Source organism: Pempheris klunzingeri, chromosome 13 (genome assembly GCF_042242105.1).
Source record: "Pempheris klunzingeri isolate RE-2024b chromosome 13, fPemKlu1.hap1, whole genome shotgun sequence".
Taxonomy (NCBI): domain Eukaryota; kingdom Metazoa; phylum Chordata; class Actinopteri; order Acropomatiformes; family Pempheridae; genus Pempheris; species Pempheris klunzingeri.
This window is the reverse complement of record NC_092024.1, coordinates 24,334,622-24,350,137: the sequence shown is the minus strand read 5'-3', so window position 1 is coordinate 24,350,137 and position 15,516 is coordinate 24,334,622. Positions and strand designations below refer to the sequence as shown.

The window sequence follows — 15,516 nt, the reverse complement described above, 5'->3', positions numbered from 1 at the left end:
ATTAAGTCAAACTAAACAGTGTAACAGCGAGGCTTCCTGGTGCGCTCAGAGGAAGAAGACGTATCAGGCTGTGGTACAGACACACAGTACTTAACAATAAGAATAAGAACTATCCCTTTACAAGGTTGAAGTACGGCCTCAGGCGTTTTCTTTCCAGCAAACACGACGAGCGAGAGAATCAAAAGAGCAAATCAAAAACCGACACAACCACCAGATTACATCTCTGTAACAACATGAAATTAGATTTTAGGAAAAAAAAAACGCTTCAGAATCCAAACTAGAAAAGTAACTCCTCTTGTAATCTCCATTAAAAGTTCTGATTATCACGGCCAGCGTCTAATCACACACTTAGAGACATTTCACTTTGCTACTGTAGATCTTGGTTGGACTCAGACAAAATTCATTATGTTCACGCACAAAATGTGACAATCCTAATTAGAATCATTTCTTTGGCCGGTACAATTAATCTAGCCGAGAGAAATTTGTTTTGCAACAGTGGACGTCTCCCAAATTAATGAAACATTCAGACTGATTGTTTGAAGTTAATTTCTTTAATTTTTTCTCCACGCAATTCTGAACAATTCATTACTCCTGTGTCTGCGCACACATTTAGACTGTGTGTTAAATCACACACACACACACACACACACACACAGTGTTTTCTGGATGCTTCACCTATCAGATGAATCAGACTCTTCTACATTTTCAAGGAACGACTGCGTCCTTCAACTTTAGTTGAGACAAAAGCAGCAGTTTTGCTCCTTCATGAGGGTTTTTTATCACGTGGGGTCGCCTAAGTGGCCTATTGTGCCTCTTCTGGCACATACACTGTTTCCATGGTTACTATATTTCTATATCTATTGGATGGGTATACTCTGGGTACCACGAGAATCTGATGGGTAAAACTCCACCATCCCTGCCTCCCCCCCCCCGTCCGTCCGGTCCAATCATGTGCATTGGCAATCGGTGCTGCAGCTTTTTCAAAAGCTCCTTATTCTCCAGTTTATTCTGACATTTTGATTCACGATCAGCTGTAGGAGGAGGAGGAGGAGGAGGAGGGGGAGGGGGGGAGAGAAATAATTAAAAAATAAAAAAACACCCTTTGAGACAAACTCAGGCCGCTTAACTAATTACCAACATATATCACCGCTGGCTCCGACAAGCCAATTACACCTGATTGGAAATACTTTACTTTGTTCAACATGCGCTTTTCATGTCGGTTTTAATTCAGTGTCAAAGCTTGCCTTTCTGAATATTACAGTGGATGATTGACTGCTGAGGGCCGTACGTTGTACAGTACATAAGCCAATAATGTCCCATTTGTCTGGTATGGAGGGAAAGCCGGATAAACAGATTAGAAAAGGACATTAGATGTATAACTGGGTTAGTAAGGACATCAGCTCTAATGGGTAAACGTCCTTCACAAGAGTCTCACTATGATTAATACAAAGTGATACCAACAACTGTGGGATTTCCTGGAAACAGACAAATGACAGGCCTGATGGGAAAGGTTACATCGACAAAACAAACACAGAGGTATGTATATCCTGCCATGGATGTTGTTATTGATCATCTTCAGTCAGCAACTCAAGACTCTAAAGATCTACGGGATCCCTTCAACCACCTAAAACATCTCGCAAGGCCGCCTGGAAACCATTCAGACGTCCCTTAAACTCACTCAAGAAGTCATCAGAACCACCAGAAACCCTTTAAAATCCCCGTGAACAACTCTAGACCCTGGTGGACAATGCATGGAACTCTTTTAAGCAACACCTGTGTGTAATCAATGGAAATCTTAACTTCTAAACCTACAAATAAATATAAGAAACCTAAAACATCCCAAGAGCCCATTGAAAAACACTTGCAACCGTCTTAAACGTTCCTGAAACTCTGTTTTTTAACCCTCAAGGACATCTAGAAATCTATAAAAATATAAAACATGCCTGTAAACAACCAATGATATCATCTCTAAACCATCTAAATAACACCTGCAGGTTTGCAATAACTCCCAGAACCCCTCAAACACCTCAAAACCCAAGAAGAATCCTTTTAGACCATTGGGAAATAAGCAGGCCCGGCGATCCAACCCCTAAAACTTCATCAAGCGACACATGTAACCCCTTAAAAACCTCCGTAGAGTTCATTTAAAGAACCCAAAGACCTTTTAAAAGACGGTTACACCTGCGACACTCCGGTTAGGGTGAGGGCTTTTAGGCTGCAACCCTTAAAACACCCTACAGCCCCTTGAAACCCTCAAATCTCTCTTTTTTGTGCCTTTATTACATGAAACCTTGTGGTTCCTGGTTGACGTCTTAACTATTTAGTCATTGGTTTCCCCCAAAAAACCCTTAAAACTCTTAAAAAATCCCTGGAACCTTTTTTAAACCCTATTAATTAATCCTGCAACCCATCAAAAACCCTTCGATCTGCAATTTTATATCTCCTTGTGTCTGCTGTAACATTGTAAATGCCCCAGTCGTCAATCAATACATCAATCAATCTTTATTTATAGAGCGCCAATTCATAACAGCGTTATCTCAAGACTCTTTCCATAAAGAGCAGCTCAGACCAAACTCTTTAATTAAGAGAGAGACCCAACGATTCAGGAATTCAACATTAAGGATTCAAGATCGTGGGACTAATAAAGGAACATCTTATCAAAAACAAACTGTAAACGACCCCTAAAGACTCTTAAAGTCCTAAGAGTCCCCTGAGAAACACCTGGAACTGTTGGGAAACAACCCATAAAGATGTTTAGAAGCACCTGCAAGTCCTCAAAGACCTCAACAGCTCTTGAAATGCTCCTCAACCACCATCATGGCATCACAGCGCACAGATTGAAATTTGCCAAAAGCGAGCAGGTACGTTACGCTCCCCCCCCCTCCTCATTGGGCCACACACTGTCCTGCATGTCACCGTTACACCGACTGGAAATCCAACAGACAGCCGACTGCTCCGCTGAGGAGAATCAGACCTCAGCTGTGTACAAATCTGTGTAGACGCTCAGCGAGACAAAAACATGTCATTTCATATGCAAACCCGCGGAGAGAAACAGCGTCTGATTCAATAAGTGAATGACTCTCAGTCTCAGTGTCCCCGTGTTCTAGTTAATTGTAACGTCTTTCAGGGGGTAAACAGAAACAAGCAACTATATTTTCTGTCATTACAACACATTGTTGGACAACAACATTTCCTGGAGCTGTTTTGTGTTTGCCAACAAAATAAAGAAAAAAGATAGAAGGGAAAAAAAAAAAAAAAAAAGGTGTTCGAGTAATTGTTTCCATGGTGATTATTTTTTCCTCTTTGGTGTGCGAGTGTGTGACAGCATGCAGGACGAGAGAGAGAGGGTGGAAAAAAGAAAAAAAACAGATGAACGAAACGCCCGGCAGCCACGTCGGCAGCCGAAAGCAATTTCCTCGTCTAAATTTAGTTATGCAAAGCCTATGGGCATCATCAGCATTTGGTAATTAGTTTTATAATTACTGCTGTTTCCCTCTCCCTCTGTCATTCCATTTTTCTTTACACTGCGACTGGGGAATCAAAACATCTCACACTCGCAGCTGGCCAAATTACTCTCCGTTTATTAAGTGCGAGCATTGCACTGCGAGCGGTTTTAGCCGGCGGACGGAGCGGCGTCTCCGGCGCAGAGCCGAGCGGGGCTTAGCTGGGGGCCGACGGCTACACCGCAGGTTTCCGCTGCGAGAGAGGCAGAGACGCGACTGACAAGTTTATTATGAGAAGAAGCAGCAGCTGGCCGGCTCGTCTCTTCTGAGGCTAAAGATGAGATCTGTGGGTAAAAGGCTGAAGTGATTACAAGCGGATGGGGGGTCTTTGGAAAGGAAATAACAATTATCTTCCAATATGCACATGATGTAGCCCAAATAAGTGAGGCTCTGTGTTTCATATGCTTCCGCTCAGTCCCACTGTGCTTTAGTTCAGGATGCTCGTGTTGTTGTTGTTATCAGGCGTCGGTGGGACGACGATCCTGCTGTTAAATGACGGCTAACCTGAATTTAACAGCTGGTGGGAGATCAGGGGGGTTAGCGTACAGACGGAAACATCAGGGTGTGTTAGCTGGAGAGGGCCTCATGATCTGTCGACGCAAATCTGGATCAACACACCTCTTAGTTACCTCCAAACTAAAAAAAACTTTTTGCAGAGCACTTCCTGGTAGCGCCAACACCATTATTCTAACATATTATGATACTTAAAATGTGTTAAAAACTAAGACACCGTGTGCTTCATGGATGTCCAACCAACACAGCATTGACGATATTGAAAGAAAGCCCATAATGATCTCACTGTGGAGGGTGTAACGGGGCTGAAGAGGTCACGTGAGGTCGGCCATTTTCTCTCATCTCTTCACTGTGAGGGGAAATTCAAGGCTAACTAGACTAGACTAGAAAAACAAAGCACCTGCTGTCCGGTTAAACAACCTTTGAGACCAGACTGATGCTATCTTCTGTATTTGTTCGAGCATAAACTAAAAAAAATTGGATTTTTGTGCATTTCTACCTGACTGATTTGCTAATATTGTAATAATAAGTTGTTGTTTTTTTAAATCTGTGATATGAATCATTTAATCTAAATGTTGAAATTATCCAAAGCACATTGGTTTTGAATTTTCTCTCTAATATTTAATATTCGTGACTAAATATTCAGCATCCAAGGTTAAAAAATGAGAATTCTCTAATTTAGCTAATGTGCTTCATGATGACTTAATGAGATCTGATGAGATCTGATGAGATCTGATGAGATCTGTGGGACAAAAAAACATCCAATGTCATCGTCATCATCATCATCATCAGATTCTGACTGTGGTCTTTATAAAGTCACAGGACACAAAACAAAGGTCATCAACAAACTCTGCAGGATGGACGTGAAGTTGAACAGTTCGACTGAGCAAACCGACGAAGCTCATGTGACAGGATCAAAAGCTTCAAAACAGCTTAGAGGACATTAAGCTTACGTTGTTTTTGTCAGCTGAGTAAGAAAGACTGCTTATGACTTCTCAAGTAAAAGAGTCAGCTGTTAAAATCACTTCCTGTTTCCCATCCAGCAACACTTCACAGAAAGTAAACCAGGACATGAAACAGGAAGTAAAACATGAAACCAGGAAACAAGGAAATGAGGAAGTAAACCAAGAAGTGAACCAGGAACCAGGAAATGAAACAGGAAACCAGGAAGTAAACCAGGATTTGAGCAATAAACCAGGAAGTGAGCCAAAACAAACAAACAGAAAATGAAACAGGAAGTAAAACAGGGAATGAAACAGGAAGTGAACCAGGAAACAGGAAGTAAACCAGGAAATTAAACAGGAAACCAGGAAGTAAACCCAGGAAATAAACCAGGAAACTGGCGAATAAAACAGGAAGTAAACCAAGAAACCAGCAAGAATTGGTGATTCACTCCAACATTACCTGATTATCGTCATCACAGATCAGTTTTAAGACCCCATCACATAGTGTGTCCACAGTTGAGCAACACTAATTTGATTTTTCAATGAAATAAACCAAGATGGAACCTCCAGTCAAGATTAGAGAGTCCAAATATAAAATAGAAAATGTCAATAAGTATGGTATAGTGGAATAGTTAGGGTCACTCTTGGTGAGTTGATATAAATACGCATGAACATTTACATAAAGTGTATATTTATCAAATCTCAAGTGCAGTATATGGGTGAATTCTCCAATGATTAAGTCCTGTAAGTCAGAGTCGATTGAATAAATGCCACACTCAGTATATCTGCAATTCCTTTAAAGACAAATTTAAGGGATTGAAATATTCTCTAGAAACCTCACATATTGACAGAATGTCTGTGTTAAAACATCCAGTATCTGCGGGGCTTCATGGAAAACGTCAGCCCGTCTACAGGCCCTTGTTTATCTTGGAGGTTCGGCCCGTGCAGAGCTCCAGACCCTCATCCCTCCCCTCCTCTCCTCTCCCCCCTCATCCCTCCCCTCCTCTCAGCCTGCCTTTGAAAGCAGCCCAGCTCGGCTGAGTGTGGCGGCACTGAATCACAGCCGGACTGCAGGCTGCGTCGGGGAGGTGGGAGGGGTTTGATGTGAGCGCTGTGTTTATCCGGGTGTCGGGGTCACTGTGTTCCCTCAGTATAATGGAGGAAGCCATTAGCCCAGCCAGCAGGCCGCATCATAAAAACGTCAGCTGGTACAAAGAGACGAGATGGATCATAACGAGACGAGACTCCCGCTGCTCTCCCTCTCTGTCTCTCTGCCTCCCTCTCTCAGCCTCACTGATAGCCTCTGTCTCTCTAATTGACTGTCTCGTTTATTTTTCTCTCTTTCTCCCCCGTCTCGTCTTTATCCCTCTCATTTTTCTACTCAGTCTCTTTCCTCTGATGTTCCCTTTTTTCCCCTACTCTCTCTCTCTCCCCCTCTCTCTCCCCCAGTACTTACAGTCTCACTAAGCAGGAGGTTGATTTTGTATAAAGCGGCAGTCTGGCTGTATGTAATGCTAAGTGGATGTGAACACACACACACACACACATAAAAACAGACTTAAGAACACGAGGACTCTCGGAGCGTCGTCGTAAAATACAGACGACGTTTCACCGCATGTAGCTGCCTCCATCCGATATTAGCAGCAACATTTTGGGGGTGGAGGGGGTGGGGGGGGGTGGGTCACGCCAGGTTTAGACTTACAGTACATCGTTTAATGCTTTTATGATAGCAGAGCTGCCAATGTGACGGATACGAGGATGTGATTCTTTGCCCCGATACCACAGCATCATCATCCACAAACCACTACGGGGACTTGGTGTCGGCGTCAGCCATCTTGGAAGCTGTCCTGGGATGGGCTCATGAAGTAGGAGAGAGAGGGATGACGTCTTATTTATTATTAGCTAGATTCAAAGTCTTCAGTCTCAGCTACTATGTTTGAATCGTCCAATGAAAAGCTGGCAATCAGTCATGTAAACAGCCTCCAACCAACGTTTTAAAGGCCCAAAACATACATGTGGTTTGTTTTATTTATGTTTGTCAGTTTAGAATGAATGGGAAACATCCTGAATATACTATGCTAAGCTAACTGACTTATTATCAGACATACATTTAATATTTTCCAGTATTAACGTTACTTTTAGTCTCCACTCTAAATGAGTCCGACACTAACACCAGATTTCTCACAGCTAAATAACTTGTTTTTGCTAAACATTCATCTGTTTTAAGATGTTGAAGCTTCTCTCTACAAACACTGAACACTTTAAACCCTTTTCTTAAGTCTGATTTTTGCTTTTCTTAATTGAAACTTCCTCATTTCTCCACTTTGTCTTTGTACAGCTACTATCCATGTTTGGTGAATACAGTATTTTACTGTCTGACATCTTTAGAAGACTACTTGTTATTTTAAATGTAGTAATCTACATTTAATTATAAAGTTTATTCCATCTGTTCTTTGTTAAAATTTTATTTCTGCTGCTGCGACACAAAAACATATTTATTCTACAAAAAGCTTCAAATTCCACACAGACATGTTGACAAAAAATATTCAGTTATCTCCTATTTTCTATTTCTAGAAGCGACTAATGCATTTAATAAAAGTTTACCTTATCAATGGATAGATTTTAAATCAGTAAAACACCAAACCATCAATATGTTTCTAGTTCAGGAAACTTCATCGTTTCATGAAACTGAGTCTGATGTGAATCAAATAAGGCAGAAAACAGACAGACTGGACAAAAGTCAACAGGTAAAACTGTGTCTGTGACTGATCAAACGTATTGATTGTTAAGATTCAGATACACTTAATCTGATCTAATCTGATCTGAGATCATGAAGGCTGCACAACTGCAACATTTTCTTACATTCATGCTGATAAATTGGTTCTTAAAGGCGACACAGAAGAAATATTTTCACATTAAAAACCACATAAAATGACCCTGAGCGCACACACACACACACACACACACACACACACACACTCACACACACTCACACACACACACACACACACACACACACACACACACACACACACACACACACCTTATGAGCTCCTGTATTGAGCCATAAATAGGTTTGTGGGTCTTATAAAAAATGCCATAATTTATATTTTAATAACCCAGAGAGAAGATATTTATACAGAATGTAAAGCAGCGACGATATGAATGGCACACTGTGTGTGTGTGTGTGTGTGTGTGTGTGTGTGTGTAAGTGTGTGTGTGTGTGTGCTCAGTTTTTATGTGTGTGTTCTTAATATGTACGTGTGTGTCTTCGTGAGAGTAAAATTGTGTAAAATTTGTGTGCATGTTTGTTTATAGGAATGTGTGTGTGTGTGTGTGTGTGTGTGTGTGAAGTTGTTTGCTTGCGTATTGAGTACAGTGTGTGTGTGTGTGTGTGTGTGTGTGTGTGTGTTTGTGTGTGTGTCAGTATGTGTCTTGATTGTAGACTGGTTCATGAAGTGTGGCATTTTGGTGTCTGCTGCTCTCTGCATGCATAATGAATAGCCAGGTGTCGGAGGGGGTCACACACACACACACACACACACACACACACAGACGCAACAGACTGTCAGTTAAACACAGAGGAGCTGAAACACACACACACACACACTATTGGACACACATACTGTATGTACATGTATGACCACACACACACACACATGCAGCCACAAATTCACACAGAAACACTCCAACCGACGGTGAGTGGTCAGTCGAACACACACACACACACACACACACACTAGTAAACACACACACACACACACACACACACACACACACACACACACACACACACACACACACACACACACACACACACACAGGCTGGGTGTCAGGATGCTCCAAAGGTCATGGTTGTTTGTGCGGCGTCCTGCAGCAGATGTGGAGACTCTCTGACAGGAAGTCAAAACCTCCAACACTAAACTGTAGAAGAGCAACTGATGGGTCAATTACTGCAAAGGTCAGCGGAGGAGAGGGGGAGAGGGGGAGAGGGGGAGAAAGTTATGGGTGGAAGAGTGTGAGAGGGAGAGAGGAGGAGGAGGAGAGGAGAAAAGGGAAAGGAGGAGAACATTAGGAGGAGGATGGGTGCTGCAAGATTAGAGGAAGAGGAGGAGAGGGGGATGGTGAAAGAGGAGAAGTTAGGAGGAAGGAGGAGGAGAACATGAAAGGACAGGAGGAGCATGGGAGGATGAGGATGAGAGGAAGATGAGAACAGGATGGGGAGAAGAAAGTTATGGAGTTAAGGATGAAGGAGGAAAGAAAGGGGATGGGAGGCAGCGAGAGGACGGGCGGGGAGGAAGGAGAAAAGGGTGAGGAAGGAGAAGCGGAGGTGAAGGAGGAAGAAGAAGAAGAAGGAGGAAGATGGTGGGAGGTCAAACAGCTTCAGCTCTACAGAGGAGCGCTTCATTTATTTACCTGCTGCTCCTCACAGTATTTAACTAGCTCTTCTTCTTCTTCTTTTTTCTTCTTCTTCTTTATTATTCGAAGGACACTTTCACATTTTTTATCTGTTTTTTTAGCTACGAGTGTTTTAGAAATATTCTAAGTAAGAACTTGGATAATTAAATGATGAGATAAACTAAGGACTAAAAGAGAGAGAGAGGGAGAGAGAGAGAGAGAGAGAGAGAGAGAGAGAGAGAGAGAGAGAGAGAGGGAGAGAGAGAGAGAGACAGAGAGGGAGAGAGAGAGGGAGGGAGGGAGAGAGGGAGAGAGAGGGGGGGAGGTGTGACCTTAGAAAGAGGAAAACAAGAAAAAACCAATATTAGAGGAGAAGAGAAAGAAAATAAAGACAAAAGGAGGAAGATGAGGAAAACAAGACTGTGAGGATATTTTCAGTGGGTCAGACGGATGGAGTCATCACACACACACACACACACACACACACACACACACACACACACACACACACACACACACACACACACACAAAGCCATCTTCATTACCTGGACCGATGCAGAGCAGCTACACAGAGGCCGAAATCAATAACTCTCTGCTGTACTGAACACTCTGCAACACACACACACACACACACACACACACACACAGAGTAACACACCTGCACACAAAGTCACAATTACAAAGGAAAAAGTCATATAGGCATCGACACACACACACACACACACACACACACACACACAGTACTCTGACTCTAATGAATGAATATCCTCCTCCAGTCAATACGAGAGAGAGAACACACACACACACACACACACACACACACACACACACACATAAAAATAGAGTGTGTGTGTATCATGTACTGTATATGTCCTGTGTGTTTCCATGTGTGTGTGTGTGTGTGTGTGTGTGTGTGTAGGTACGACGGGGGAATCTGATTAAATTGCATTTTCTGTGTGTGTGTGTGTGTATGTGTGTGTGTGCAGGTATGATATTCATACACAAGGTGAGAGCGGCCTCACCTTGCTACGTGTGTGTGTGTGTGTGTGTGTGCTCTGCTACCATCCCAGTGACCTTTTCATGTTTCAGGTCATCCCACCGAGGACACGTCGGCCTGCTCCTCATGTCACCTTCGTGTTGGATTCACACTCGACGGGAACAAAACAAACCTGCTCTACCTGTGCGGAGAGAGGCCGAGGCTGATACCTGTGTGTGACTGCAGGCCGGAGCAGGTCCAGGCAGCGCTGACGGCCCCCAGATGAAACCATACAGTGTGTGATGTTCAAAGCAGCAATAATAGATTTATTTGACCCCTCGGGGGGCAACACCGCTCTCCACAAACTCCTGACTCCTAACAAATATCTGGCTTTTGCAGCGGCTCCATGTTCCTTTTTCTTCACCGGTTATCCAGCCAACTGTGTCTGGGAGCTGTTTGGTGAATCTATCAGAGCTTGTTGGCTAAAAAAAACAAAAAAAAACAGCTGCCTGAAACCACGGAGACCGAAAACAGTGTTGAACCGAAGCAACCAGCTGAAAGCTCCCATTTTGATCAAGTTTAAATGAGTCGCAGGCTTTCTATAGGATTTATATTTAGGAATAAGTGTGTGTGTGTGTGTGTGTACAGGTGTGTGTGTGTGTGTACAGGTGTGTATGCATTTGTATGTGACTGCTGGTACGACTGAGGTGTGACTCTCTCTGACAGGATGCAGGACTGTTACAGGAAATGTTCAACACACACCGTGCTGCAAACTCCAAAACAGTCACACACACACACACACACACACACACACACACACACACACACACACACACACACACACACACACACACACACACACACACACACACACACACACACACACACACACACACACACACACACACACACACTGATTCGTTGTATACATTTCTGTTCTGTTCATTAAAATGCATGTGCCTCTTCAAAGCACTGATGACAATGATGCCATCTGCTGTTGTGTGGCGCGGGTATGTACACACTCTCACACACACACACACACACACACACACACACACACACACACACACACACACACACACACACACACACACACACACACACACACACACAAACATTTACTTTCAGTCACACATTCCTACATACTGAAGTGTAATCTTGCTCTTGTACAGATTACAGCTCTTCACACAGGTAAATATCCACACACACACACACACACACACACACACACACACACACACACACACACACACACACACAAAACACACACACACACACACACAAAACACACACACGCCACCAGAAATTTCAGAGCAATTTGCTTTCATCTTTGGGTCATTCCTACAAGCCCAAACGTCCCTTTTAAAAGCGAGCGCTCCTCTTCTCCTCTAAGTGCGTCGCACAAAGGGCCCATTTCAAAGGCAAATTCCACTTAGATTCACAAGTGCTGTGTATACTCTGGTACTCCAGGCAGAAATTCATCAAAGCTTAATGTTCCCTTCACAGAAAATCACTTAGCGCAGAAGCTAGCCGTCTGTGTGTGTGTGTGTGTGTGTGTGTGTGTGTGTTCTGCAGCTTTTCCATGTTGTTTGATAGCGGTTTAAAGGGCCAGACCGCAGACCTGCTCACCGTCGGCACGATACGCCTTTATTAGCACGTTCACATGCATAAGAATCACGAGGTTTGTTGCCGTGGAGGCTAAATGAGACGCTGGAGCTGTTTGTGGTGGTCAGTTTATAGCTGGGACTGGAAAAGGAAGTAAGTTTGAGGTAGAAATCATGAAAAAAAACTTGAGTTATTATCATAATTTGATTAACTACACTGAGCCTTTGAAGACAGGATGAAAAAAAAAAAAGAGCTGAGGCTTCAGGGGCTTCATATTATCATGAACTATAAAGGATGAAAGACAGAAGAATATTCAATAATAATCTGTCACAATAGCAAAATATATAAAGTAGTGACATTTTAGCACCATGTGCAACTTTTTCAAACGTAGAAACAAAATAAGTTCTTTAATTCACAATTACATTCTGGTTAAAAGTTGAAATTGAATTTTCAGTTTTACAAAACTCTAATCTTTTCTACATTACCAGAAAAAAAAAAAAACTACATTTAGCGGTGACTGAACAGAGACAAGAGGAGGAGAGAGAGGAGGAAAAACCAGAAAAGGAGTTTTTATGGTTGATTCTGAACACGTAAACTTCCCTTTGTGCAGTCTGAAGATCCAGAGCTGCTGCAGAAGTCACTTTTTACTACCGATTCAGGGAAGCTGACTGAAATATGTCAGCTTTTAGTGATCAGATGATGATGACTTCACCAAATCTGCTTCCTATCAAGTGAAAAGTGTCCGCAACTTGAAATATTTCGTTGTTTCCCCACTTTTAACCCTTGGAGTCCTGAGAGTCTCGTTTTTGAATACTTTTGATTTTGTCTTCATATACCACATAAAACAATGTTTAACATGCCCATGTTTGGTATCCTTCTGTTCAGCACAACATTTCCTATATGACCTGGCTATTATTTTTTCACTCTGACATACTGTATCAACACATTCGGCCAAAAAACACACAAAACACATCAAATCCAATTTGAAAAATTATGCTAACATGCTAATGAACCCTAACCCTCCCAACATCACCTTGGAGTTCATAAAATAATTCCAAGGCTCGCTTGACATCCAGTGTTTGCTTCATGTCTCCACAAAACAGTCCCTCCTATCCAAACACTCTCCCTCCTCCTCCAAAAAAAACCTCAGTCTAAACCCAGAAAACAAGCTAGTAAATGCAGTCTGTAGAGGAGAACCAGCAGACTCTACTACTATACTGAAATAAATGCAGCACCCATATCGGTCGTATGTGCAGGTAACGGTATGATAAATAAAATAATATCTTCTGTTTTACTTGGTCTGTCGACATAAAACAAAAACTAGGAAAGAGTTTCAAGCCGACACTTTGGAGTGAACACACACCAACGACAGTCCAGCATTATTATTACATCAGAAAAAGTTCACGGCGACATCAGAAAAAGTGAATTATTCGTCTCACAGCTTGATTGAATCCACGTCTGAACGCTGTCAAGCCAATGAGCAGTGAGCACGCAGCAGAGAAACAGTTTCTGACTGATGTAAGTGAGGTTATAAATAAAGTCCAGCAGTGGGGCTTTTCAGTGTTTAGTTATTCTAAATACTTTATAAGATCTGACTTTAAAAATGGAGGAAAAGCCAAAAATAAATCAGGAATTATCCTAAAAAGAGAATGAAAACTGCGCTTTAACTAGCCAACACACGGCTCGCTGTAAGTTTCTAATGGAACTTCACTGGTTCAAGGGTAGAAAAACTTACCATTACTCTTCTACTAACCATCGCTCCTTTTCGTTTTTCTGCTGCACAAACATTAAGAACTCTTTCCTGGAGCTACACAGACAGTTTAAAGACTGACCCCCCCCCCGGCCTCCAGCCCTCCCCGCGTCCCTCCTACCTTTGACGGACGTGTTGGGCGGCGGTCCCTCCATGCGCAGGTTCCACGGCGGGTCGCCCTGGTTGGCGAAGTCCCTCATCTTCAGGTAGCTGATGGTGAGCCGGATGATGGAGGCCTTGTCCAGCTGGCTGGTGATGGCGCCCGGCAGCGGCAGCATCTTGGCCAGCTCGTAAAACTCAAAGTTCTCCTTTCCCCGCCGCGATCGCGCCGCGTCCCGTGACTTCTCCTTCCTGAGAGCCTGCAGCCTGCGTGGAGGGCAAAGGACAGCAGAAGGTTAGATGATGGACGAGGAAAGACGCAGTGAGCAGAATGTGACTGACTTCTAACAGCTTCATGTGTCGGTGGAGCCGCAAACCTAAAGACGAATCAAAGAACATCTCCAGGAGATGTTCTGCAGGAACGTTTGACTGAAGAACAGATGAATTAGAACGATTGCAAGATGTCCGAATAAGGCCCAACACAAGAAACTCACCACTTAAACTGCACCAACAATTAAACACGCTCTTAGAGAGCTAGTCAAGCAATTTAGATTTAAAAAGACTGGCCAAAGTAAAAGCAGCAGAACCTCCTCTCCAAAACTCTAACTTCCACGTCTTTGTGGGGTTTGTTAGCGTGATCGCTGACCGGCAGATTCACAGAGATCTTCATGCAAAGCTTCTGCAAAACTTAATTAAACTTTATTACATTGTGCAGGAAGGATCCTTTGCTGCACGGACGGCCATGAACGTCCACTACAGTCAAGCTACAGACGCATGAAGTACCGTGTGTTTGTTTCAGTCTCATCTTTGAGACACTTGAGCCCCCACACATCCAGAGGGAGAAATAAAAACACATGAAATAAATACATATGGTGCTGACATTGTTTAGCAGAACATCCTATAACATCTTCTATCTCATGTGCATGTCGCTGTGTGTGAGGGTTTTAATAATAATAATTTAATAATCTGGATAAGCAGACCTCCCGACCCCGTGGCCCCCGGGGGCCTCAAACTGACAACATGGACGAGAAGAAAGCGACGAGAACGAGAAGTGAGTAAAGAGTGACGATTGAAAGACGACAGATTGTAATATTCACTAATAAAACCCAAATAAAACCTTTTCCTGTGCGCGACTACGTCCGTCCGTCCTGCAGGATGGATCCACGTCTGTTTCTCTGTTCGAGGTTTCCTCCTTTATTGTGAAAGAGTTTTTCTAGACGCACATTTATGATATTGGGCGAATAAACTAAATTATTAATTTAACAATGTTCCTGTGATATCTCCATTTGCATATCTAGTGACCATATCTCCACTCCGAGGCCGGAAACACTTCATCTGGCACCAAGAGATGACAATTTGTCGAGAGAAACAATTCTTATTTGCAGACAACGTCTCCTCATACGGTGATTTTACTTCCTCCTCATTGTTTAAAGCTCCCATATTTGTCAGCATCAGTGTGTGTGTGACCAGAGACCCTGAAGCTATGACAAAAGACCATCCTCTCTGGTTTTCTCCCGCTAATGAGCATAACGAGGAGCTGTTGATCATGTGACCTCCTTCCTCCACCTCCACTGTCTTCCATCACCAACACATCCAAGTCCGCTGTGACAACAACAACAACGTGCTCTTTGGTGAACTTATCCGAGGAAGAAGTCCGAACACGAGCATGAACGCAGAAAATCTTTTCTCTTCCTCTACCTGTGCCAACAGACTCCCCCCCTCCTCCC

General features: G+C 43.0%; 1 protein-coding gene across 1 annotated transcript in view; it reads right to left on the bottom strand.

Annotated features, from left to right (window-relative positions):
• Positions 1–15,516, bottom strand: part of LOC139212420 (neuronal PAS domain-containing protein 3) — a 294,675-nt gene that overhangs the window by 156,030 nt on the left and 123,129 nt on the right. Inside the window, exon 3 of the mRNA XM_070842965.1 lies at positions 13,812–14,056. Within this exon, the coding sequence (XP_070699066.1) occupies positions 13,812–14,056 (245 nt within the window). The remainder of the gene's footprint in view (positions 1–13,811; positions 14,057–15,516) is intronic.